Below are 27,973 nucleotides of genomic sequence, written 5' to 3'. Positions count from 1 at the left end.
AATTATGAGCTTGATTAATTGTTTACATTCTTAATTTTTGGGCCGGCGTGCTTGAGCTGTTTTTCATTTTGTGCAAGTACATACGGAACAAAAGCCTTTTGTACTGGATGTGTTGCGTGATTGAGTGGGCTAGATGCCCTCTTTTATTAGGCCTTGTGTTTAAAATTCCAGCGTATTCCAGACGCAATGACTGTTTGGGCTCAAACTTCTTGCTTGTGGATCCATAACTTTTAGTTCCGTGGTTTCCAAATTGAAGGCCCAGTAAGTAAAAGCGTACCAACCACGCGTAAGTAATGTCATAAAACGGACAGTTAAGGCAAACCGACTCCAGAACGCCACGGAACCAGCGGACGCCTTCTCTTTTAGGGCTTTTCCCGCCCAATCTCTCTCTTCTTTTTTCTCTCTCCTCGAGAATTTGCACATTTTTTGTCTGCTTCGCTCTCAATTTTCAACTATTTCCTTAGTCACTCTTATTTCTCTTTTTCTTCACATTCTTCCGAGAGATCAATTGGAGTTCACTGCTAATTGAAGAATTACAGTTCAACAATGGTGTCGCCGAAGCAGCTTTTATCGACAGTGGAAGAGTCGCTGCTTGGCCCAAACCCTCCGACGCCGGCGCAGAGAGTAGAACTCATCCATGCCATTCGCCAATCTCTTCCCTCTCTCCGCAACTTGCTTTCTTATCCTGTCAGTCCATTACTAATCACAAGAACCTCACAAGAAAACCTTTCAGTTAGCATATTCAGTTCTACTTTTTGTGAACTTTTTTTTTTTAATTTTCCTTTTTCTTTGGTGCATTTTTTGACGCTTAGCCTCCAAAACCATCGGACCGAGCTCAGGTGCATTCTAAGGAAGTCAGGCTGCCAAATTCTGGATCAATTACGCTGGATGATGAAGATGTCCAGATTGTTAGTTCCTCTTTCAACAACTTAATTTCGAGCTAATTACTGCTAATATTGGTTTCTTTTTTTATGTTTCTTGCGCAAGGTCGTTTTATTAGAACTTGAAATAGACGACAGTTACAAATTGGCTGTCGTGAAGTTCTGATGTTCTGATTTAGCTTCCATGGTTCTACCCTACAATGTTCCAAGGTTTATTATTGCCCAGTGATACATGCCTAATCAGTATTACTTTTTGTACGAGACATCATATGTGGTGATTCGAAAAGGTTACGGCTTGGCACATGCTCATCTGTTGTAGGTTCTTGTTTCAACTTTACTGCATTTCTTGTTAATATTGAGTTGAGAACTGTAAGCAATCCTTTGTGAACATGTTTCCATGTATTTTAAGCTTTCTCTCTGTGAAATTAGGAGTGCAGGGGTTTTCCAACCTCAAGTCTTTCGGTCTAGACACTTTGAATGAGTAATTTCTGGAAGTTTCACACTGCTATTCTTTAGGTATTTTTGCCTTTTGTTGCTCTTTATCCTCCAATTCATACATAACGCTTATTGTTTCTCTACTGATCACTTCCCTGCAAGACCTGATTTAACTCAGTTTCCTTATCTTTTGTGTAGCTTATCTATTCCCATCTAGACAAACAATTTGGCCCCTCACTTAATCTTCTTCCAAATATTTCTGTGGTTGGGCACTTCCTGAAGATATAGTATGTTGTCAGGTTTTATATGCTTGTAAATAATATCCCCTGAGCTTTATGGAGATCTTTGTTTCTTCTGATCCTCCAAAAGTGACGCCTTTTCTCTGTCTGGGTTCCTGTTACATGTCCTCTGAAACCACCATACAGTTGGTTGTTACCAATTACCTGGCCCTATATTTGAGAGTATTAGCTCAGTGCTGATTGCGAATTTTCTGTCTTTAAGGGAAGTTGAAGGAAAAGATATCAGTTTCTTGACATCAGTAATTGCTTCTGTGACAAATGAAAAAGCACTTTGCAGATGTCATTGATGAAATTTGGCTGCTTTTGGTTGTTTTTTCGGCCAAAGGGTTACTATTTGGTTATCTAATTCTTTGGTGGATTTTCTACAGTTTGTCTTCATGCATGTCTTTGGTTATTCTTATTGGTCGACTTCTTGCAACTTAAGGATTGGTGTTATAGGTCTTGCTCTTTTTCTCCAAAAAAAAAAAAAATTAATAATAATTTTTATGTACTTGCTGCTCTATTTTTCTTGTCTTCAATGTTCTGCTTCAGCCTTTTGGTTAATATTGCCCACTTGCTGAAATTTCAGGCGCTTAAACTCAGTGATGATCACCATCTTAATGAAATTGACTGTGTTCGCTTGCTTGTTGCTGCCAATCAAGAGGTGGAACTTCTCTTATTTTGTTTCTATGATATATCTACGTATTTGATACTTTGAGTTGAGATGTTATTAAGCTGATATACTACCGCTATATATTTTAATTGACACTGGTGTACAATAACCAGGATGAAGTTTTCCTGTCCATTTTTTTTCTCTGTGACTTGAGTAAAGATGTGAGATGTTGAGTTCTCAAATTTGGCTGACGGGTGTTTTCTTTTCACTATTAGTGGAGCTTATTAGGGAGAGATCCTTTAGAAATTTTGCGCCTTGCAGCAGGACTCTGGTATACAGAGAGAAGGGATCTAATAACAGCTCTTTACACTTTACTACGGGTATTGTAAACCTTTTGCTTTACTAGATAAACAGTATTCTTACTGTTATTTGTTTTTAGATTCAAAAGTTGTAAAGCATCATTTTGCTAGTCACGTGCAGGCTGTTGTCCTTGACCAAGGGCTTGAAGCTGATCTTTTGGCTGACATCCAGAGATACTTGGAAGATCTATTTAATTCTGGAGTTAGACAGCGATTTATTTCATTAATAAAGGTAAGTATTGAAAAGCTGTCAATCTCTTTACGGACCAACAGTTTTGTAGCTCTCTCATTGCCCAGGGATTGACTAAGAAGAGAATATAATATCTATTTATGTTAACAATTGTCAAGTTGCTTAAATAATGCCAAATTATGTGGTTCTGATGACAACTTAGCTTTTCATGAGCATGATAAGTTTTAGTAACTAGTGGCCAGCGTTACTTCCTGTCTTGGTGGGATTTAAACAATTTTGTTGACTGGTTTGGTTAATCGTGTCGTATATTCTCTGGATCAACTGGATTTCTTGAGTTTATTTTATAAAAGGTTTCTTTTATCAGTGTTGTAGTGTTGTCCATGTGCTTCATAGCTGCATTTTTCTTTGTCACAGGAACTCAATCGAGAAGAACCTGCGGGGTTGGGTGGGCCTAATTCAGAATGCTATGTTCTTGACTCAAGGGGTGCTCTAGTGGAACGGCGAGCTGTGGTTTGTAGAGAGAGGGTCATTCTTGGTCATTGCCTTGTTCTTTCTGTTTTGGTCGTAAGAACAGGTTGGATATGCTTGATTGTTCAGTTCTACTTTCATGGTCTTTTTTACTTTTATGTGTTATTTTGATTACTTTGGTACTCTATTTTTTTGATATTAGAAATTAACAAGGCTTCCATGGTATTCAGGTTTGGAATTTCAAGTGTTCTTGTGTGAAAATTGCCTTTCTAAGAGCCTTTTAAAGTGATGTTGCTGTGTTTCCTTGCCTTTTCTTTAGTGGTGATCGTGGGTTGCTTTCTCTGATAAAATGCTTTTAATGTTGCCACATCCACATAAAGCGCTTTTTGAACTTAATTTTAAATGGGTGTTATTTACTTGATGCCATTGCTAGCTCCCTAAGCTGCTCTCTTATTGGGTTAGTAAGCTCTGTTCTTGGGTTTTTCTTATGCCAATTGCAAGTACCTGGCCTAAACCCTTGTTATTGGCGTGCTGCGATAGCTGCTGTCTGATTATTTCCTCCATTTGTGGTTTGTCCCATCGAAATTCATATGCTGTTTACTGCTTGAAAGCCTTTAAGTTCTTAGGTCTGCTTATGTTGGCCTTCTTTTATTTACTTGATGTTTCAAGTTTGCAATGCCTTATTGCTCAACCAAGAAGTCTATGCCCATTAAGTTATTCAAAGAAATAGAACCATTCTTCCAATTATTGTACGGATAAGGATTTTAAAGACGGGATTGAGTTCACCCCCTCTTCAACTCCAAAAGGAAAAGAGTCATCAACTGATTTTTTCCTGGCCCGGGCAAGAGTAGACCAACTAATGATCTTTTTAGATCTTTAAATTCTCTACTTTTGATTGTTGAGTAGATGATGACTTTTTTTTAAGTGCTCTGGTTGTTTCTATCTCAATCTTTCATGTGTTATTTCCTTTGTATTGGAACCCTTGGAGAATGAATAGAAGAAGTAAGTTTTGCCATGGGGAAGGAGAACTTACAATAAAGGAAGCAACTTTTACCTTTGGCTCCCTTTTATTTTCTTCTTTACTGGTGTATAGTAAGAAGGCTTTAGCTGTTTGTGCCTAATTGAATTGGCTATTGGAAAGACTTTCTTTTGAGCTTCAGGCTGCATCACTAATTAAGTGACACATCATGACATCACATTGTTGCTAATGCTTTATAGCACATATCTGATTAGCTGCTATTTTTTTATTCATTCTTGCAGGTTCTAAAGATGCAAAAGACATCTTTGCTGCCTTAAAAGATAATACAGAGGACTTTAGTCAGAGCACCGATGTTTTGAAGCATCAGGTCTTGCCTTGTTATCACAAAAGCTGTACAGTTTGGTGTTCGAATACTTGTGATGTAACAACTTGTCAATTGTTAACTGCACTTTATGCTGGTCCTTTGCTTGGTTATGTACTTGCATGCCTTATCGCAGCTTATGTGAGGTCAAGTGAAGTTAATTTTGGATAGTTTATCCCACACTGAACTTTGCACACATTGGAGAAATTGCAGCCTTATCTGTAAATTGAGTTCTTTACTTTCTTGTAGGAATCTGGAACTTCTTACTTTACTAGATTTTTAGTTTTGCTTTTGAGTAATTGTGTGTAGTGGTTGAAACCCTTGATAAACTAAGATGAAGTCTTGAAGTCCACGGTTAGATTATCCTGTTCTTAAAGCATTAGAATTCAGTTTGTTAGAGTTTGCCGGCTATGGAACTTTCATTATATTGATGTGAAGGAACAAGATTGAATAACTAAAAAAGTGTGTTGCATCTGATATGGAATTTGGTGGCTTCCTTCTAGGCATCTCTGTTATGTCCTTGTGTATATTTATTTTATCTCATCATGTGCTTGGTAATTTTATCTTTCCTGTATTCTGTTTTTCATAGATTTTGCTAGAAAAAAAAAGAATTTCTATTCAGACATGTTTTGAAAACACAGAAAATGGAACAGATGATAATCGGTGAATCTGCTTCACCTATCTGTTATTGCCTACATTCAGTTTTTGAGTTGGGGATGGTGAATGCGTGTAATAAATAGCAGTAGTACTTTACTGTTTTAGTATCATTCAACTTGTAGTTAGATGAATAGAACATAAAACACATGCTTGGATAATGCACTTTTTCTTGGATTCCACTTTGCATTTGAAATTTGCGGTCATGACCAAATTCATGTTACTTCTTGCAGGTTATATATAGCCTTCTTTTCTCTCTTGTGATTGCTTTCATCTCAGATGCTTTAAGTGCAGTACCCGATAAAGAGTCTGTATTGTCTTGTGACCCTTCATTTAAGAACGATTTCCAGAAAGCTGTAAGTCACATATTGATTCTTTTGTTTAAAATGCTTTAGTAGTTTTCATCAGCACTGAACATGGTAATGTTTCATATAGGTTATGGTTACTGGAAATGATCCAATTGTTGAGGGCTTTGTCAATTGTGTAAGGCTTGCATGGGCTGTACATTTGATGTTAACACAGGATGGTTTTGATGTAAAGGATACTTCAGCTGCTCCTTCATCTAATCATGCGCAATACATTTGTGCATGCTTGGACATCGTTTTCTCCAACAATGTTTTCCAGTTTTGGCTGGATAAGATTCTTCGAACTGCTGCTTTTAAGGTTGGTTGTCTTCCCACATGCTTGTAACACAAGTTAGTCATGTTTTCTCCTGTGCTTCCCCCCAGCAGAGTTGCTGTTGATGTCAGCATCATTCTGTTTTATCGTGTGTTTTTGGAGCTACTTTTGTGTTTAAATTTATGCTTTCTTTTGTAAGCAATGATTCCTGATGTGGTTGCAAAGAATGATCTCTGGGATGCTGCTTTTTGTGATATCTGTCAGTACAAGGAGGCTAAGTTTATATGAACCCAAGAACTGATGTTGCCAATTGTAGATGGCACTTGTGATCAGCAACCATCAACACCAATTTACCAATCTTATGAGGATCTAATTCTTAGTGTTGAGTGTAGACTATGGAGCTTGGGGATGCTAGAATTTAAAGATTTATATCTAGATCACAAACCAGATAACTGAAAGAATATATAAATAAGGAGAATACTTGGTAAAGGAGTTTCAAGCCATTCACTCTTAACTGTGTACATGTACACATGGATGTGGATTTGTAGTTATGCAGATTAGACCACTACTACTAGAAAACGTTTGCGCACTAAGTTAGGGATATTTCAGATCAAATTGGCAACTGAACTTTGTAAAAATAAGGTTATGCATGAGTAATAGAAATATATGTCTGAATCTTTTAAAATGGACGTTCAGTTTATTCCTTAAGGAATTGAGGACCTTTATTATAAACAAATGTTTGAACAAAAAAAATTGAATTTTCTTGTTTTATGTAATTATAGTCTGCATTTGAATGCTTCTATTTCCTTTTCTGATGCATCTTTGAGTTGATAGAGACTTTATCTGCATGTGACTCCTAAAGGTTGTTCCTTTATGTAAGTTTTCTTTTTTCTTTTTTGCTTCTTTATTCCATTGATCTTGTTATTAGCTGTTATCATGTTACTCATTTTCATCTGACTTCCTTTCAAGGGTTTTATGTTCACTTTTGTCTGGGAGATATTTGTGTTCTTTCTTTTGGGGATAATTAAATTGCATCATGGTGGTGCAATCATTATGTGTTTTGCCTGCTCAGCTTGGTAAACTTTCTGTCAGGGTCCTCGGATATCCTTTCCTTTTGCTGACGTGCTGATGATTCAGTACATAGTTGCTTGTTTCTAACACTTGAATATTGTGTTAGTCAAAGAAAAGTGATTTATAGTACCTTTGAATCTCTGGTGAAGTATTATACTCCCATCTCATTCAGTTTGCATTGAATTTTGGTTGTTTGATGCAGAACGATGATGAGGATATGATTTATATGTACGATGCTTACCTGCATAAAATGGTTACATGCTTTCTATCTCATCCGCTTGCTAGAGACAAGGTAAGTAGATGTCACTTTGTCCTCAAGATTTAAAAAAAAAACTTGTTTAAGCCATTTGAATCGAGGATAAGAAGTTACAAAAGGCAACAAAGAGGACCAGTTTAATAGATCTAAGGCTTAAATAAGTGGATTTTGCCATGTTCTCAGGCTGCAATTTGTTTAAGATCTTTTTCTACAGGGGAAGATGTTAGGAATGACACGATGAGTTTCAAGTCATTGACTGCATCATGATATAGGGGTTACAGTACACTGCAATTATCATTCATGATGACCTAAGAATCTGTTTTTTGTTGAGTACCACTCTAGCTCTGCAAGAGAATTGGAGTTTCTTTTCAATGTTTGACAGCACAAGAAACTTTTTAAGGAAGAATCTGGGTTTGTTTTAAAATGCTTGGCTACATAAGAAATGTAAGTCTTTTAGAATATGATATACTTTGTATGGAACTATCTGTAGGTTAAAGAAACAAAAGAAAAAGCAATGAATGCCCTTGGTGCATACCGCCAGGTTGGTTCGAATGATCCTATGGTGGATGGTGGCTCACATTCTCATCATTCTTCTGAAACAACTTCTCAACCTTTTGTGTCTTTGTTGGAGTTTGTAAGTGAAATTTATCAGGTTGGTCTATTCTCACCTTTTCTCCTGAAATTTTTTGGGTACCTTCTATGTTGTTTGTTGCTTTTAGTTTACATGCTTCTGATAATTGGGCTGTGGAAATGGGATTAATGGGTGGGTAGAGTCTAGGTGTTGTATTCGGTCGGCATTTGTCATCGGTTATTGTATATGTATAGGGTGCCTAGAGTTCCAAAAGCAGGGAAGCATTTTGAACCAAAGAGTATATGTCAGATGTATATACATATTTTGAACCAAAGAGTATATGACCAAAAATGGTTTAATATCTGTACATATTTTTATTGTAACAAGTTTATCTTTGATTTTCAGATATTTGGATGGTGTTGTATGTTGTCTCTTTTGCATCTTACTTTGTCTTTTGCTGGTAACATTTCCTTTATCTGTTGAAAGTAGTCCTTCTTGGGTAAGTTTTTGGGTGCTTTCTATTCTTGCTTGTTTTGGAAAGTATGTGGTGCTTTCTATGCTTGCTTATTTTGGAAAAACAAGAAACTCATTGCATGATTAGTTGCCCAATCTCCAAAGATTTTATTGACCAATTCCTTGCTGAGCCAAGCAAGATCTTGCCCTCACTGATCCTCTTTTACAGGGTCAGTGGTCTTTTTTTTTTTGAACTGATCAGTGACTGCCTTTTATGAGCAAGGTTGTTATCGATAAAGTCTAAAAGCTGCATTTCCCCTTCTTGTGAATTATACTAAATGAAAGTGGAATATATTTTGTTGAAGCCTATGTTAAGCTGGAATAACATCTTTGTTTGTATGATGCCCAATATTATATTTAACCTATTTCTTGTTCTTCCTTTTTTTAGAAGGAGCCTGAGCTATTGATTGGGAATGATGTCTTATGGACATTTGTGAATTTTGCTGGAGAAGATCATACTAATTTTCAAACGCTAGTAGCATTTTTAAACATGCTGAGCACTTTGGTATGGTTTGTGTTATGTTCAATATGATAAAGAATCTTTAATACCCTAATTTTGATGGTAATTTATGCTGACCCAGGCCTCCAGTCCAGAGGGTGCTTCAAAAGTATTCGAGTTACTTCAAGGAAAAACATTTCGCTCTATTGGGTGGAGCACTTTATTTGATTGCTTGTCAATATATGAGGAAAAATTTAAGCAGTCCCTTCAAAGTCCAGGAGCCTTGTTGCCAGAGTTCCAGGAAGGAGATGCAAAAGCTCTTGTTGCATATTTGAATGTTCTACAGAAGGTGATATTCATTGAACCTGTTTTTCTTTTTACCCTACAAATACACGTGGACACATTGGTGTTGTATATATTTTGTATTTTTGAGTTATTATCTTGTATAGGCAGTTGATGTCTTGTGCATTTTTTGGCAATTCTTACCATGACAATATTTCCAGTTGTTGTGTTGGTCATTTTGAGATATTTTTCCCTCTAAAGGCCACATTCCTTGGTCATTTTGAGATGTTTTTCTTTTTACCCTACAAATACACGTGGGCACATTGGCGTTGTATATATTTTGTATTTTTGAGTTATTATCTTGTACAGGCAGTTGATGTCTTGTGCATTTTTTGGCAATTCTCACCATGACAATATTTCCAGTTGTCGTGTTGGTCATTTTTGAGATATTTTGAAAGCATGCAGCTTTTTTGTAAATTTTTCATTTAATGTTGACGATTATCTGTTTTGACATTCTTTTCAACTGTCTTTCCTTGGATTTGGCTATAATTGCTTTTTAACATGTCTTGTTGCTGTGCTTCTTAAGAAATGTGAAGCTGAATGATTTGTAACTTCATTTCACTATTTTAAAGGTTGTTGAAAATGGGAATCCAATTGAAAGGAAGAACTGGTTTCCAGATATCGAGCCTTTATTCAAGCTTCTTGGTTATGAAAACGTCCCTCCTTATCTCAAGGTTGTGAATTTCAGTTTGTTTCCTGTCCTTACTGCTACTTCTCTTATTATGTCTCCCTGTTTACTGATTTGGTCCAATGTTGCGATCAAGTTTTTTTGGTAACTGTCTTGTTGTTTTATCATTTGTAGGGTGCATTGCGTAATACCATAGCTACTTTTGTCAAAGTCTCTCCTGCTCTAAGAGATGCAATTTGGGCTTATTTAGAGCAATATGATCTACCTGTAGTTATTGGTCCTCAGGTCAGAAACAATGTACAGCCAATGCCTGCACAGGTTGGTTTTTGAGTTGTTTTAATTATAGTATTCTTGATTAGAAGTTTACTGAGTGCTAGTTAGGATCTTATTTGTTTATTCTGCTCTTTCGATGCTAGTTTAACCAGATATCTTTGTTTGCTAATAATGTTAGTTTCATTTGTCAAAATCTACTTTGGGTTTATGTGTCTGTTTGTTCTTAAGATTGGAACCAAGCTTTCTAGAAGTACCTTTTCTTGGTCTTACTATATAGTGCGGACACTCTCAAATGGCAATCTTGTGGTGTCAAGCACTGTCTTTTGACTAAACGTTGCAGTGCCAGGGCGTGTGTCAAAAATTGTAAAACTCATGTGACACTTAAGGGAGGTGTAGTATGAAGTTACAAACAAAATTTTCTTAGCAATTTTCTTATAGATGAACAGCAGGCGCAAGGATTTACTCCCTTGAAAGTAGTGAATTGTAAAGGATTACATTGCATCAAGGAATAGACAAAAAGAAATTGTTCTAGTTTGTGACTTGAAAGTAGTGTCTCGCTTGTGTGCTCTTACATGCGTGCGCACACATTTGTGTTTTTGTTTGCTGAGCTTTTTATATGTTCATTAAATTCTTTTGATTCCAACATAATCTTTTATCATAATTTCTTGGCAAAAAAATCTCGGCTGCCATTAAACTATTGTCCGCATCAACTTTTGACTATCAAACAAGCTTTCGTCACAAATTAGCCACTAAACTAACTAATCAGCCGCCCGTGGCCGTTTCGTCGATTATTGCTCTTAATTTATTAAATAATCAAATCGTGTTTGACAAAAAATAACCATGGTGGGCAAATATACCATTGCATTTTGACACGTGTTCTGATTATTTTGTAGAGTTAGAGCAATAATTGACAAAATGGCCACGGACGAGCTGATTAGTTAGTTTCGTGGCTAATTTGTGATGAAAAATTGTTTGATGGTCAAAAGTTGACGCGAGCAATAGTTCAATGGCCATTGAGGTTTTTTGCCCTAATTTCTTTTTGCTGCTTGGTATATGCTCATCTTTTCAGCATTTTTGAGCTGTTCAGCTGCTTCACATTGCAGATATATGATATGCGGTATGAGTTAAATGAGATAGAAGCAAGAAGAGAGCAATATCCATCTACTATATCATTTGTTAACCTACTAAATACTCTTATTGCTGATGAAACGGATGTGAGCGATCGAGGGCGTAGGTATGGTGCAATGAGGATATGGTGCTTCTCTTGTTTTCCTTCTTAGAAAAGCTACTTCTCCTTACTTATGCGTCTTTTTGCAGATTTATTGGCATTTTCAGATTCATATGTGATCATGTGTTTGGACCATTTCCCCAGAGAGCCTATTCAGATCCTTGTGAGAAATGGCAGCTGGTTGTTGCTTGTCTTCAGCACTTCCGGATGTATGCCATCTTCCTTTACATTGGTTACCTCCAGTTAACATTATTTAGTTCTGCTGCTGTATTCTATTGCATTAGGTCCTTCTTTCCCCAATAGAGCTGTCTATATTGTTTGTTACTTACGTGCGAAATTCTTGTACCCGCTTCCTTTGTGCAACCATGGAGAAATGTTTTCTTGATCTTTGACTATGTGTCTGCAGGATACTTGCCATGTATGATATCAAGGATGAGGATATTGATAGTGTTAACCCATCTCAACAATCATCCGTGCTGCAATCTACTCCACTTGAGATGCAGCTTCCTGTGATGGAGTTGATGAAAGTATTGCTTCTTCTTCTTCTTCTTCTCCTGTACTTTTTTTGCCCTTTGGGATGTGTATCTTCACAACAACACCAATTTCCTTTTCACTTTTGCTTAGCATTTGCTGGCTCCTACACGCTACATGCATGGGGGAGTTTCTTGATCAGCAAGTATAGTTGAACTTGCATCCTTCATAATTATGATGATGATTAAACAAAGTAAATGTGTCTATCATCAGAAACATGCTTCTCAACTGCCAAATTTGTTGCTTATCATTTTCCTACCTTTCAGATCTTGCTAATGCTATTGTTGTGTTGAGATCTGGTTCTTTAGCTGCTGTTGACATTCCTCTTCGTTGTAGAAGCTTGGATATTTGTGCTTGAACACTAGACCCAGCCACAATTTGGTCTCCTCCTATGAATATGCAGTAGTCTCTTGCAGATCCTCTACTATTTTTGGGATGCTTATCTTTATAAGTCTTGCTATTAGATTACTGTGCTTATTTATTGCAATTCAATCTTTTTAGGAATAGAATATAAGTATCTGGATGAGAGGAAAGTTTGCATTTTAATGAAGGATGGGTGAGGAGTAGAATATATCTTGGGAACCAAAGTGCTCTTGGTTGAATTTTCTTACAGGCTTCCACATAATGAAGGATGAGTGAGGAAAGTTCGCATTTTAATTGCATGTCTAGTGTGTGTGTGTATGTTTTTTTTTTTCCAATGACTTTTTTAAACTGCAGTTGATATGATGGTTTACCTTCAGGTTTGAATTATTTCTTTACACCTTGACATGTAATCTGTTATCCATTATGTGAATGTGGTATCACTTAGGCGCGTCTATGACTTTTATGATCTTTCTGCCACATTTGATAACACATTTGTCTTGAACTCCTTGGTGAACAGACTTTTTGTTTTGTATATCTCTTTTTCATATTTTCCTTTGGTTACAGAAATTGGTGCCTTTGCTATTGATATTGCTGGTTTTGGTAGTTTATATATCTATATGTCAGATGTCTGTTAAAGTAAAATCATTGCTATAAGTGGCATTTTTAGCTCTCAGTGATTGTTGGAGATGTTTTGGTACTGGAATTAACCAATTAACGTTGGTAAGTTTTGTTGTTGTTGTTGCTGTTTTTTCATGTCTATGAACTCTCTTGGCTTGTCTTGTTCCTTCACCGACGGTAATAACAAGCTTATGTTCACCAGTCCCCTTGGTGGCCTATTAAACCTATCTTAATTTGGTATTTGGCAGCATAAGTCATCCAATTTGCTTCATCTGATTCCTTTTATATTGACTAGTGTTGACAACAGAGATACGTTCAATGATGTGGTATGCACATTTCATGTTGTTATCTTAGATATAAATTTTTGATAAACTTCATTCGTACTTATGTCAGTTCGTTGTTTCTTGCAGTTATATACATGTGTACTATTGACTCTCCTTTTTGCTAGTTGGTGCTTTATCTTTTTGAGGCTGCTGCTAGCTAGATATCCTCAAGTTGAACAGGCATTTCCTTAAAGTTATTATGCAGTTTGTTGAGTGATATAATTCCTGATATTATTCTTGCAGGATTTTATGAGTGGAAAAACTGTGTTCCGAAATGTGATGGCCATTATTTTGCCTGGTGTCGATTCTATAATTACAGACCGCACAAATCAAATTTATGGGCAACTCCTTGAAAAAGCCGTCCTCCTATCATTAGAAGTTATTCTTCTTGTTTTGGACAAAGATGTAACTGTATCTGATTTCTGGCGCCCACTATATCAGGTAAGAAACTCAACTTTTCTGCTGTTTATGCAAGTTGCTTTTTTCCTGAGGTTTTCATTGTTTTGAGAACTGATGTGAGCATCCTGTTCGGCTCAATGTTATGACTTATTATGACCTTTACTTCATGAAATTATGTTCCTTTTTGGGGTAGGAAGATGTATCGGTGGTGGAGTCTGAGTTTGAAGTAGTTGCTTAGCTTCAAACATTCTGGATATTTCTGTGGCGATTTTTCTTTTGTTGTCCAGTCCCCATAGTTTGACTGCATTTGGACTTAGATTTTCCGAGTAAAGAGAGAAAAAAAATGTACTCTCAAATAAGGAAAAGTTTGGAGGAGAGCTCCTTTCCAAGTTCCTAATCTGTTGTAAAGATACATCTGAAAGTTATCAGAAGCTGTAGCCCTGTGGGGTAGGGGAAGCACCCCACTGCTGTTAATTGATGTTGGAAAATCCTTATTCTTCTGTTCATTCAAGTTTCAGAGGATGTAAATAGAATGGTATTAGCATAGTACTCCTTCCAGTCTGAGTTTGAAGGTATTTTATTATATTCTAATCATTCTCACAAATTTACTTGTGATTTAATATGTATCCCCAAAATGAATTAATATAGCCCTGTCCACATATCTCAATTTTCACAACATAGAGTATCCGACACTTCTACGCATATCCGTATTTGACATCGGTATCCAAGTTTGGGTAACATACCAAACAAGGAGAACTTATTCTTTGAGTGAATTTGATGTTAATGTGCTAAAGTATGTGAGTTTTGGCTGAAAATTTAGAATGGCTCTTCCTCCTTAGGAAACTAAGTATTTTGTTGAACTCATTTTCTGGTCAACCTGATTATTCGATTTTCTTCTATACATGATATCATATGCTGTGAACACTTCTTCATCTTGTCCTGTCCATAGATTCTGTCCTTATTTATGCTTTGTATCTTACGACTACACTGGTTTCATATCTCCAACCAGATAAATAGAATCTTTTATTGCATATTTTGACTGTGCTGCTTTGTTCTGCAGCCTTTGGATGTTGTACTCTCTCAGGATCATAATCAGATAGTGGCTCTCATAGAGTATGTCAGATATGATTTTCAGCCAAGAATTCAGCAATGTTCTATTAAAATTATGAGTATTCTAAGGTACTTGTATTGATTTTTTTTAAGAAATCTTGCTCGTGTTATGGTGTATCGTTTTAGTGAAATGGTATTCAACCAATAGTGACAAGACTTTGGTTTTCTTATGGCAGTTCTCGAATGGTTGGTCTAGTTCAATTGCTTTTAAAATCCAATGCTGCAGGTCCTTTGATTGAGGACTATGCTGCCTGCTTGGAGTTACGATCTGAGTCTCAGATTGTTGAGGACAGCAGTGAAGATCCTGGCGTTCTCATATTGCAAGTAAGTCCCTGGTTTGCTCTTCTCTTGCGTGCAGTGCTTCTTCTTGGAGCTGTTTCATGTTTGATACTCCCTCTGTCCCAGTTTTAGGGACGTTTATTGGGAGTGCAACTTTTTATGTACAGTGATATCATTATTGACAGCCAAGCCTTTACTTCCAAATTTACCCCGTTACAAGTACAATAGTCAGCTGAAATTTGTGTTTTTCATGGAGTAATGATTTCGTGGTTCCTATCTCAACCAAATGCATCCCTTCATATGTTAAAGACACGCCATCATTGGCCTTATAAAGTGGGAGTTGTCTCACACACTTCTCTAGCTTCTCCAAATAAACAATAAATTGTGGGTCCTACTAAATTTCTTTGGACTTATTAACACATGCACTATGAGGTGACAATTTTCTGGATCAAAGGCTGACCCCACCTTTTGTGCCTCTTTTCCATTAAATAGAAACTCTGTACATTCTATTCTAGGTAAGAATATATCTACCTATCTAATATATTAATTACAGATATGCTAATGTACAGCTAATATACATGGTAGAGCAGATCCCATAATTTCAGCCATAATCTTTGCAATTATGATAGAACAGATCCCATAATCAGCTGCCCTTGATTATTGCCATTAGTAGACCATAACCTCTGCCCTTGATATGAGGGTAAAGACGGAACGTTAGACGGAAAATGCTGTAGCATGACTCTAATTTTGGGACAATAAAAAAGGTGAAACATGACATTAACAATGGGACGGAAAGAGTATTTACTTTGCAGAATATTACTTTGCATGGGTCATCAAATTGGTGAATGTTGTACTTCGATATATTCTCCTATTTCATCCAGCCATCTTCAAGCTTAAGATTAGACCATTGATAAAAGTAGTAGTGTTTTATGTAAAAGTGGTATAGCTCCCATGCTTATGGGTCGTTTTTCTGCGTTTTTGTAAACTAGATAGAATATTAGAAATTGTCAGAAGCTGGGATAGTGGAGTGAGGTAAAAGACCTCTGATGTTGTGTTGAGATCAAAAGTAAGCCAAGTGATTTGGACACAGATTTTTTTGAGTGCTTGTCCTTTTTCATGATTAAGAGGGTCATGATATGGATGAGCCAGCTAGCCTGATTGGGCTCTTTCAGGGGATGTGGTTATTTGTAGCTTTTTATTGAATAGGCTCATGACATTTCATTCTTCAAAATGCAGCTGCTTATAGATAATATTGGCAGGCCGGCCCCAAATATTGCTCATCTACTTCTCAAGTTTGATCTTGATAGCCCGGTCGAGAGGACGGTGCTTCAGCCAAAATTTCACTACAGGTCGTGCTTAATTCCATACTTCATTTTCTTCTACGTTTTCATTCATTTCCTTTCCGGGTTTTAACACGTGCTTTTAGTTTGAATGCTTCCAGTTGCTTGAAGGTCATTCTTGATGTTTTGGAAAAGCTGTCAAAACCTGAGGTGAATGCATTGCTTCACGAATTTGGCTTTCAGGTTAGCTGTCCTTTGCTGATACCTACTTTAAGTCTTCCTATTACTGAAATTAGATGTTTTTGATACGTTTTTTGATTGCTTATATTTTGCTGTTCGTGTAGCTCCTTTATGAGTTATGTGTGGATCCACTCGCTGGTGGTCCTACAATGGATCTGTTGAGTACCAAGAAGTATCAGTTCTTTCTGAAGGTACATTCTGTCACAACATCATAAATTTTGAAGTTGGATATTGGCTACTGTTATTCAGCTTAATCTCCAATGTTGGTTTTTTTTGTGGTCTTTACTTAATATGATTTTTGTCCCAACAGCACCTAGATACATTTGCTGTTGCTCCACTTCCCAAGAGGAATAACAATCAGGCTCTTCGGATCAGCTCTCTTCATCAGGTTTACTACGACCGAAGTTATTGTTCACCAATCCAGAATATCCCCTAGTGTTTTCTTCTTCCTGTTCTTCTTTTTCCCCTAATTTGCTGCAATACTAGGGTATTTAACTTGGAACAGTTGCTATCTAGGCTAGTTGTCATAGTCTTGCATAGCTAGAATTTTCCGGATGACTTCTGAAGAATTTTGTGCACCATAATCTTGTTATTCTTTCTTTCTCCTTCTTTATGTTGTTATATTTTAGCCAAAAAGCACCATTTATTGGGCATCAAAGGGTTTCACCATTTAAAGAAAGTGGGTAGTAAGTCTGATTAATGAGAATACATGTATGTTAAGATTATTTTTCAGCTTCTGTTTAATGAAGAAATGGCTTTTCTCCCCTATGGCGGATGTGTCTTGTAGAGTTAAACCCCATCCTATTACTGAGACTTGATCTTTGCATCCTTGCGCAACTTTTAGCTTTAGCAAGATGTGTTAGTGGAAAACCCCAAAGTGGCTGGCGACGGTGTTAACCATCTTCCGAAAATGCTTTAGCTGATTTACATGTTTAAATGTTGAAGTTTCTGGCTGAGTTTTGGCTTACCATCTAGCAAATTAGGGAAACTGTTGTCTATTAGATATACTAACAAATCTGCAGAAGTGCTCCCTGGTTACTTGTGCTCTCTTTGTACTTCTTTGTGTATGTTTTAACACTTTTCTGACAAAACCTAGCTTTCTGGTGGAATGTTTGTTTTTTTGGGGTCATTTTTATTTCATACATTAACACCTAACCATATTTCGGCAGAGAGCATGGTTGTTGAAGCTTTTAGCTGTTGAATTACATGGTGCTGATATGGCTAGTTCTCATCATAGAGATTCATGTCAATGTATTCTTGCTGAGCTATTTGGCTTGGAAATTCCTGAGAGTGGCATTGATAAGAATACACTACAACCAATGATTTTGAACAGCAGTGATATTGCTGGAATTAGAATGATGGGCAAGAACAAGGTAATGTTGGCTGCCATTTTAAATTGCCACCAGATGCATTCAAGCTCATTGTTATTGTTTCATGTTGAATTTATATGCCTTCTTTGTGCTTTGATAAACAACTGTGCAGTTTCTTCAACGTTCAAATATTGGTATGCCTACAAGAATAAATTGCGTAGAGGATACTTTTGTGGTTATTCCATCCTGATGCTACTCGCATAAATATTACTGCCCAAAGGACTTGCTGTAGACCATATGCGATTGTTAACTGTCATTGAACAGATAAACAGAGAAGAATCAACTCAAATAAGATTTCAGCTTCTGTTGTTTGTTAGTAGTCTATCTATTTATGGGATTGGTACTTCAGCTGCATATGGAAGAAGCAGCATGGGAAAAAGTTGGAGAGCTAGTTTAGAAAGAAGAAAGCACTTGACCTTGCAAGGGCTGGTCACAAGTCTTCTGAAGTCAATCTCTCAGAGTTGCATCATTTTACTTTTGAACTTTATAGCGTATCTATAAGTTCAAGAATTTCAGAGGACAGTTTTCTGTTATTGGTTGGATAAGTATCTTTATTGAACGGTAACTAATTTGACTTCTATGCCAAACTTTCACTTGCTCTTACTGAACTTTTCAATGTTCAAGTTCAATTCTAGATATGGCATTTAGTGTATTAAACTCTTGTTTCTGTTGCCTCCTTTTTTTTGAATTATGTATGCATTAATGTTTGATTTTATCTCAGCAAACTAGTCATACAGCATTAACTGAGACTCTGTAACTGTTTGATTCTTTGAAACGCAAAATCTAGATTGACATTCCTTTTTTCCTTTTGCCTTCTCGGGTCTAAAGGTTGTCGTGCTCTTGCAATTTTGCTGATAGTATAATTCTTCTGTTTTGGCAAATAGGTTTTAGGATTGCTTGAAGTTGTGCAGTTCAAATCCCCAGACAATGTGAAGTCTTCACAGGCCATCTCTAATATGAAATGTGGTTTTATGGTAAGAGAAACTGTAAGATGTAAGATGGTAATGGGACAATGTTTAATTTCATTATAGTCTTTTATTTGGTGCTTTGTATCTGATAGGCCGAGGAGATCCTTAGCAATCCATCAACTGTTGGAAAGGGTGGTATTTATTACTACTCAGAGCGGGGTGATCGCTTGATTGATCTTACTTCATTTCGTGACAAACTTTGGCAGGTGTTATTTTTATGTCTGCTACTAATATAAACATCAGAACAGTTATGTGGTAAGGTCTGACTGTTTTCATTATTTTTCCTTGGCAGAAATGTAATATATTTAATCCCCAGCTAAGCTCCTTTGGTAGTGAAGCTGAGCTAAATGAATTGAGGGATGTAATTCAGCAGTTGCTGAGATGGGGATGGAAATATAACAAGAATCTTGAAGAACAAGCTGCTCAGCTTCACATGCTAACAGGCTGGTCTCAGATTGTTGAGGTGAGATGTTTTATTTCCTCTCTCTCTCACACACACACACATGCGCACCCAGATTTTTTAACAAGTGAATTGTACTTTTCATTGATCATCTTGTCATTATTATTAATAGTTTATCCTACAGTACTTTCTTATTCTCTGTCCTTGTCTTTATTGCTGCCGATTAGGTCTCTGCATCCAGAAGGATTTCATCGCTTCAGAATAGATCTGAAGTACTATTTCAGTAGGTTACTGAGAACCTTCAGTTTTTTTTTTTTTCCTTGACTGGTTTCTTTTATAGTCTGCTCTACTTCTCAGGTTGCTAGACGCTTCCCTCAGTGCTTCTGCTTCTCCTGACTGTTCACTGAAGATGGCGCTTATGTTGTCGCAGGTCTTATAATGGAAGTCGTTTGGGATTATAACTTCATTTAATTTTTCCTTCATGGCGTTGATTTTTTGTTTTCCAAAATTTGTTGAAGGTTGGTCTTACATGCATGGCAAAATTACGTGATGAACGTTTCTTATGGCCTGGTGGTATGAATGCCGATACAGTCGCTTTTCTTGATATGATCATGACAAAACAGTTGTCTAATGGAGCATGCCAATCTATTTTATTCAAGCTTATCATGGCAATTCTTAGACATGAAACATCGGAAACATTGAGGAGACGGTAGGAGTTCTGTCAGGCAATGAGTGATTGCTTAGACTTTTACCTGCATATTGATAGTGTGGAAATTTAAACCCTCATCCTTATTCTTGTTGCTTATGCAGCCAATACGCATTGCTCCTCAGCTACTTCCAGTACTGTCAACATATGCTTGATCCTGATATTCCTGCCACAGTTCTGCAGTTCTTATCAGCTAATGAGCAAGACAATGATCTGGATCTAGAAAAGGTTTCATAATCTCATAGCTGGAGGTTTTTGTTTTTTGTACTGTATTTGGTCATAGAGGTTACATTGCAAAATTTTTTCCCAACAGTATGACAAAGAGCAGGCTGAATTGGCACGATTGAATTTTGCTATTTTACGGAAGGAAGCTCAACCAATCCTCGATTTGGTGGGTGCATGACAGAGCTTGCTTTTGCTCTGTCATACTTATTCTTTTCTGTCTATAATGGTCAAATTCTTTTCTGTCTATAATGGTCAAATTCTAAGTGCTGGTCCCATCCAGTGAGATTGTGCTTGTAATAGCATCATTGTTATTGTCTTACTGTTGTTTATTTTTTTCTTCATCTCATGTTACGCTTTGTTTTAATATCCTTCAAATAGGTAATAAAAGATGCAACTCAAGGTGGTGAATCTGGAAAGACCATGTCGCTTTATGTTCTGGATGCATTGATCTCCATTGATCATGACAAGTTTTTCCTAAGCCAACTACAAAGTAGAGGCTTTTTAAGGTCTTGCTTAATGAGCATCAGTAATGTGTCATATCAGGTATGGGGAATGAACAAGATGTTATAATTACAAAACTATATTAAATTGTATGCTTTTTCTCATTCTATGTTCTTGAGATTCTATCATTATAAACGGCCTTTCTTATCTCATTTCATCTTTACTTTTTTCCCCATTTTCCAGTAACAAGGCTGAGAATTTTGTTTTTGGTCACAATAAATTGTTGCAGTGTTTAAATTGTGGATTATTGCTTGTTGAGTATTTTCTAAGAGATCATGACTTACCTTCTGAGGTAGGATAGTCTATCTCAAGCTTCTAAATTTATCTAGAAGGTTATATAAAAAGTATTTCTTTTGTTAGATTGATCTGTTAAATTGCCGGTGTACCATTACTGTTAATTTGTAGCTGAAGAAAACAATTTACAAGACTTGGTTTGGGTTTGTTTTTTAGAACCAATTCTTCATGGTGTTGACAAAGTTGGGGGAGGCTTGTCTGGGCCTATTTTTAACCCCCACAGTTGACTCTCTTAAATTTTTTGTTGGATGTTTTTTATGTGATGTTTCTTCATCTTTGAATGCTAGTCATATGTTGTCTGCATCAATAATTAATTCGTCCTTGGATGTTTTGACACTAAATTCGTGTGAATTACCACATCTGGAAACTTAAGCTATGTGGGAGACTGTACCATATACCTTCCTATAGAGAAATAAACAACCAAAAGTAGGCCTGAGTTAATTGAATTGCTCACTATCCCGCACAACTATTACAAATTTCTGAATATAGCTTAACAAGAAATAAACTAGATTGTGGTGTTTGGAGATTTTAAGTAGTTTTTTAATTGCTTCCTTTGATAGATTAGATGTGCATTCCTAGCACTCTCATTCCCTTTGTTGATTCTGTGCTTTATGCCTTTAACTGGATTGAGTTGGTGATTTAATTGTCCTTGATAATTTGTCTGTGTTGGTACTTTTTGGTATGCGTGCGATATTCGACTCATCTCAATGTAGAACATGATGTGTGCATCGAATTTTCCTGGACTTTTCCTGATGACTTTTTGTTTACCCTTGTTGAAATGTCTTACCAGGATAGCCGGCTTTCTTTGGAGTCAATGCAACGGATTTACGCACTTGAAGGAGAGCTGGCACTTCTGTTGAGAATTAGCCATAAGTATGGAAAATCAGGCGCCCAGGTTCTATTCTCAATGGGTGCTGTGGAGCATCTTTCTTCTTGTAGGGTATTTAACATGCAAGTTAAGGTACCATGCTTCAAGTCATTTGCTGGCTATTTTTGCTTGCTGCCTCCTGAATTTGATTGGTGTAAAATGGATGCTGACTTTTTTCAGGGGGGTCTCCGGCGTGTTGATACTAAATTTGGAAGGGACTTTTCTGTGGATGTTGATAAACAACGAATGGTTATTGCTCCAATACTAAGATTAGTATTTTCCTTGACCTCATTGGTTGATACATCTGATTTTTTTGAGGTTAGACTCGTTCATTTACCTGTAATATTGGTGTTTTACATATTATCCTTTGTTTGCTGTAGACAAATTTAGGAAACTCAAACAATGCCAATTAGATGCATAATTATTGTGATTATTCTGTATATGAGTGCTTGTCATATTTTACTTCCTAGCTCTCCTGATGTTTATGACATGGCAGTTTTACATGCCTTTTGCAACTAATTTCAGAAATTCTTTGAATGTATTTGTTTGTCATGATCAGGACATAATTATTGCAATCTGGCTGGACTTAGTTAAAAAAATGAATAAATAATAGATACAAAATACAAAAATACAAATTGAAAATTAGTAAAAATTTGAAAAATGTGGGGTTCGTTGGCATTTTGAGCATTAGTGGAAAGCTGACAATATAGGTCTGCAACTTAGAAATTTTTTGTTTAAAAAAAAATAGAAGAGATAGAAGTTTCCTCTTAGTGGGATAGGGCTAGTTATTAAGAAATGGCTTTTGCCATGATGTCTTTGTGGTGAAAGAAATAATGTTACACCAAATGAGCCCTTACTACTTTATTCTATTAACTTTTTGTTGCTTTTGTATCCTAGGAACCGTGCATTGTACGGAAATCTCTATTCGTTCCATATTATCATTTCTTGAGTATGTTGTAATTGTGGTTTCTTATATGGCAGGTGAAGAATAAAGTTGTGCGTGAAGTTATAGAATTTGTTAAAGGGAATCTATTGCTGTTTGATCAAATTCTTCAGGAAAACATTTCAGATGTTGATGAACTGACTATGGAACAAATGAATCTTGTTGTTGGGATGCTGAGCAAGGTATTAACTATTGGACATGAATTTAACTTTTCGTGCAATGTCAGAAGGTCTTTCTGTGGCAATATTGCTTACATCATCCTAACTTCCAATGGGCTGTGAAACTATAAGCACACCTTCTCCTTTTTTGTGTAGCACTGGAATTATCATGGATTTTGACCTAAGCATTCTGTCATCCATGTTCTACATTATCTGGCATGCATGTCTTGGTAATTTTGTACTCTTTGAGAAATGCAGAAGCTTGAAAAGGAAATCTATTTAATGTCTTGTAGGTTTGGTCATATGAAGAGAGTGGTGAATATGGTTTCATTCAAGGGCTCTTTGGGATGATGTGTGTTCTTTACTCACATAATCCAGAATATTTTTCTTCGACGGAGTCCACACGTTTTTTGGAGGTAATGAGTTGTCTTTGTTATGGATTTTCTGCTGCTAAAATACAAATCATGGGATTTCTACTGACTTGCATGTGGATGCAGAGTAAGAGGAAGGCAGAATTGAACAGATCTCGCCTTTGCTTTAGCTTGAGCTCGTATCTCTATTTTATGGTGAAACAGAAGTCCTTGAGACTACAGGTATATGTAGGGCAAGTATACTCTCTGTCATTAGTCTGTTGTTTGCATATGAGAATTACAGGAAGGGACGAATAAATACTTGATGGGCCCAATGTTCTTTTTGCCAGGTGTCAGATGGTCCCACAGAGTATCGTGCATCTGCCACACGACAGCAACCTACATTGACTTTGCTTGGTCATTTCCTCAACTCTTTGACTACTGCACTTGAACGAGCGGCTGAAGAGAATTGCTTACTACTTAACAAGGTTGACTTCATGATTTTCAGAATAAGTAAATAAAAGGAAAAATAAAAGATAAAAGATAAAAGATAAAAAGAGAGTGTTGCCATGCTTATATACATATGTTGAATTATGTAATGAAAATTCTTTTGCTAGATCCGAGACATCAATGAACTATCAAGACAGGAGGTTGATGAAATAATTACCATGTGTTCTCGTCAAGATTGTATTTCTTCAAGTGAGAATATTCAGAGAAGGTACTTGTTGCTTCTCTCTCCTCCCCCAAAACAACCCCCCCCAAAAAAAAGGGAAGAAGTTTTAAGCTGCTGTATGTTTTTCCTTTTTTGAGATTCATCAGCAATTTTATTATCATCAGCTTGCTTATGCATATTAGCTTGGTGATCCTTTAATACGTAAAGGTTTATTGTGGAGTACATATTTCGAGAACCTTTTCTGAGGCTTCATTTGCTCAGGTTTAAAATGTTGAAAAGATTATTTAAATAGTACTAGTGCATGGGAGGTTTAGCAAAAACCTTCAGGAGTTGTATAGGGACGCCTTTATAGATAGCAGGGTCAAGTTTCTGTTGAACTTTGAGATAATCTTCTAATGCTTGCAACCTTTCGGGAAATGCTGCTTTGCCTTCCTTCCTTGATTATAAGCTCCTTTTATAATGAATGTAGCTTCTGAAAAATGCATTGCCTGGACTGAAGCAGTTAAGCACTTCTCTGTCCTTTCTCTATAGGTTGTGTTTTTAATGTTTTTATTATACTCATCGCCTGTTTTCCACATGTACTTAATTAAAATTTTTTTCTCTGCTCTGGCTGTAGCCATTAGCTTGCTGATATGAACAGCTTCCTCTTGAGATGGTGCCTGCACTTATGCATGCATGTGCATGTCTGCTGGGGGAGGGCTTGAGGTGGTGGGGTGTGAAGAGAGAGAGAGAGTACTTTATAAATGCATAACTGCTGAAAAACTCCTATACTACTGGACTCCAAAAAAAAGATGGCCCCATATTAGACACTAACTTATCTATAACCACTACTGAGTGGCTTTGATACTGAAAATTGTTAATGATTAAGGCAATTAAATTTCCACTTGCAACCAATTAAAAATGCAAATGCCTAGTTAGCAACTGCTTTGACTCACTCCCAGAAAGAAAGTTGTTGGTTCCTATCTGCTTTAGTTGGTACAAATAATCGACCTTCTTTATGGCAATGATTCATTGACAAAAATGTTTACAGTTTGTGTCTTGATAATATTTAGGTACTTCTGTATCTTTAGGATATTGAGTATACTTGTTTGGATCTTGTGGGGTGGTCCTTTATACTTGCGTTAGGTGTTTCAATCATATGTTCTTATAATTGTTGATATTGGTCGGCCTTTCCTTCTTTCTTCAGGAGGTATATTGCCATGGTGGAGATGTGTCAATCTGTCGCAGACAGGAATCGACTTGTTACCCTATTACTTCTGCTTGCAGAAAATGTGATGAACATAATCCTTGTCCATTTTCAAGATGGGTATGCCAACCTTCTTCCTTATTTTTCCTCATAGGTATGTTGTTACCTTTCTTGATGACTTTCTTAGCAGCTCATTTGTCTATGATTTCAGCCAAGTGATGAAAGCATTTACAAATGAAAGAAAAGGGAACTTTGATGAGGACATCAGTTTTCTTTGCCAGAAGTTAGTTCCAATTTTAGAAAGGCTTGAATCGCTAACTGAGGTATTCTTCTGATTCTTGATTGTACTTTCTACTGCCTTCATCACCAACTTCATCTCTTTCATTTCTGTTCTTTTTTCAGATTTCTTGGTTGGATGTGGTCTTGTCTTGCGTCTTTGTGCTGAAGTTGATTTTTTTTTTCTTTTCTTTTTAAAATTTTTTCCTGTTAAATATTCTGCTGCTTTGGTTGGGGAAGTGGGGGCAGGAAGCTTTCATATGGGAGTGGTTCTTCGGTAGTTTTGCTGTCTTGGAGCATATTTTCAGCCTTTTCCTAATAAATGTTTTATCCCTTTGTTTATGTTGTTCGCATGAACTTCTATTTATCAGTAGCAGAAACTTAAAATGGAAGCTATGTTGAAATTTTTATTGATTCCTAGTGATGAGATAATGCAGCAAATTATCTTCTGATGAGGCAATTGCTAATCATCACTTTTTCTTTTTTGGCCCTTTATAGTGGTGTAGTCGTGCTGCCCATTTAGTTCTTTGCATTGTTTGGTTGACCTATTTTATTCTCTCAGGTTAGCATATGTGATATCCCCATATTCCCTTATTGGGCAGATATTGGTCGTGTTCTGTGTTCCTTCAATCAAATTGCTAGTACAGTGCTTTGCGCGAGTGTCTCTTGTTTATGGTTCCTAGTCATCAATTTTACAAATGCTTGCATCTTATGTTTGTTTTCCGTATGAATATGCCTTGTGGATTCTTGAATTCCCTAATATTCAAAACAATTTTTGTTTATTGTTATTTCATTGTTACTTCTTGGTTCACAGGATAAAACGGGCCACAACCTCAAGGTATTTTGTAGATTAGCGAGTTCCCTCAAGGAAATATCTATTCAGAAGCTGGCAATGTGAGTATTGTTATTTTACCATGCCAGTATACCTTTTTCTGTATAATTTGGAGAATGTACAAGCCATTCACCATTTTGTCTTGGGGATCCTTATTTATTGTTCTCCTGTATATCGTACTTGTGCATAAATGAATGTATCATAGAATTCACTTTGATAGTTCTTGAGATCGGTTTGCTGGTTGCCTGAAGATTATCAATGGAGAGTTTGGAGTTGAATTTCTGTTTTCTTAATGTTTACAAAGGACATTAAAAAAAAGTTTTTCTTTTGGGTGGGGGTGTTGGAAAGGAAAAGGGGGGGGGGGGGGTTTTAAGGGTTCGACTGAAGACAATTTTCAACGTTAATCTTTCTGCAAGTCCCGGGCCATCTTAAAAGGGGGTTGTGCAACTTAATCAACTAGGCACTGGGACGGTTGATCAAAATACTGAATTGGCGCTACTTGGCATTGGGAACTTTAGATTTTATTTTTCCTTACTTTAATTGAAGAAGATATTCGCCTAATTGCTGACTCAGCAACTGCAAATACTGCCTAAACATGGACTTGCGAATTGATTATTGGTATTGTAGTGAGCTGGGTAATGTCCATTTTCAATTACCCTAGAGGAAGTATAAAAGGTCTACTTTTCTGATTAATTTTGTATTGGAAATTAGAACTTTCCCAGATTGTGGGTCATATCATACCATTTTGATTTTGGTAAGATATAGGAAATGTATGCAGTAAACAAGGGCCTGGTACTACGTCAATTTCTTGGCCATAAGCATTTGTGCAACTAGCTGTGACTTGGTTGCCAGAGGTGGCGGATTCTAAATGTATGGCTTCCATTCATATTTCGGAGCAGGGAATGGAGCGGCTGCAATTAAGATTAAATGCAATCTTGGTCCTTGAAGTTCCAGACATTGTCTTGTAGGTTACATTCCTTATGTCATCATCGATAATCAAGCAATATTATTAATTTCGCTAAGGAGATGTTGAACGCATGTGAAATTGTCACCCTACGAGAAAGTTCAAGACAGAAAATCTTACATGTCATTGTTTTACCAGTTCCGGGCAGGCACCTCGAACTTGGCAGTAATTCTGATCGATGATGATGGGATTCTCGACAGAAATGTTGTCTCACCCGGAGCTTAAAACGGGTCAGATTTGGATCAAGACTGGAAGACCCACATCCATAGAACATAAAACCCCAAATTGGACGGTTAAGAGACTCCGGATCTTTCGTGTGTTTTTACGCTAATTTATTAATAGAAAATTTTCTAATTTTGGAGGAAATTCTTATTCATGACAATTACTTCACCAAGACTATGAACGCAGTCCTTTTTTTGAGCAATTCTACTTGCATTTTTCTAATAATTCATTTGTTATGTAGAATTTAGTTTTAACCACCGTGCCAAGTTCAGTGGCCACCAAAGAGGATCTTATGTTATAGGTGGGGTTTCAAATTCGACCTATAGCGAAAAAAATTCAAAGATTGTGTCAAAACATCCCTTTAATCTAGTAAGGTATGTGTACCTATTAATTTCTGAAAAAAAAAGTAGATTCTATTTTTATATCTGTATATACTTATGCAGTTTTTTTGTTGTATTCCTTCTTTTACCTTCAAAACATAAGGCAAAACAATAATATCTTCCTCTAAAAGAATAATATATACTCACCTTTACAAGTCTAAGATTTTCAACAATGTGCAATACTCTGCAATCTTCCCAAAAGATCAAAAGAAAGAAAAACTTACATTCATAGACCTAATAAAAATCTCAAATAATTCAACATCTTTTGATTTTTTAAGAATTTTTCGTTTTTGTAAAAATTAGAGGTTTCAATTCCCCTTTTCACTCTCTTGACTTCTTAAATTTCACCCCTTCATG

The 27,973-nt window shown here is 36.5% G+C and overlaps 1 protein-coding gene across 1 annotated transcript; it reads left to right on the top strand.

The window, feature by feature from the left end:
* Window positions 1-405: 405 nt before the first annotated feature.
* Window positions 406-26,338, top strand: LOC113775698 (nuclear pore complex protein NUP205). The gene is made up of 45 exons (XM_027320680.1): window positions 406-687; window positions 813-908; window positions 2,184-2,258; window positions 2,483-2,587; window positions 2,688-2,798; window positions 3,171-3,330; window positions 4,485-4,570; window positions 5,452-5,574; window positions 5,654-5,881; window positions 7,110-7,199; window positions 7,654-7,815; window positions 8,636-8,752; window positions 8,829-9,035; window positions 9,601-9,702; window positions 9,831-9,974; window positions 11,033-11,163; window positions 11,247-11,366; window positions 11,564-11,684; window positions 13,236-13,433; window positions 14,452-14,570; window positions 14,678-14,825; window positions 16,017-16,129; window positions 16,222-16,303; window positions 16,405-16,491; window positions 16,611-16,688; window positions 17,470-17,673; window positions 18,555-18,644; window positions 18,731-18,844; window positions 18,931-19,101; window positions 19,266-19,321; window positions 19,396-19,468; window positions 19,557-19,747; window positions 19,849-19,972; window positions 20,058-20,135; window positions 20,348-20,512; window positions 21,555-21,725; window positions 21,813-21,950; window positions 22,614-22,757; window positions 23,027-23,149; window positions 23,231-23,326; window positions 23,434-23,571; window positions 23,701-23,801; window positions 24,943-25,062; window positions 25,154-25,265; window positions 26,033-26,338. The coding sequence occupies exons 1-45, from the start codon at window positions 547-549 to the stop codon at window positions 26,114-26,116; spliced, it is 5,637 nt and encodes a 1,878-aa protein (XP_027176481.1). The 5' UTR covers window positions 406-546; the 3' UTR covers window positions 26,117-26,338.
* Window positions 26,339-27,973: the final 1,635 nt, after the last annotated feature.

The sequence above is a fragment of the Coffea eugenioides genome, chromosome 6, assembly GCF_003713205.1.
Source record: "Coffea eugenioides isolate CCC68of chromosome 6, Ceug_1.0, whole genome shotgun sequence".
NCBI classification, from domain to species: Eukaryota; Viridiplantae; Streptophyta; class Magnoliopsida; order Gentianales; family Rubiaceae; genus Coffea; species Coffea eugenioides.
Note: the sequence above shows the minus strand (reverse complement) of the source record. Positions and strands in the feature narration are given on the sequence as shown.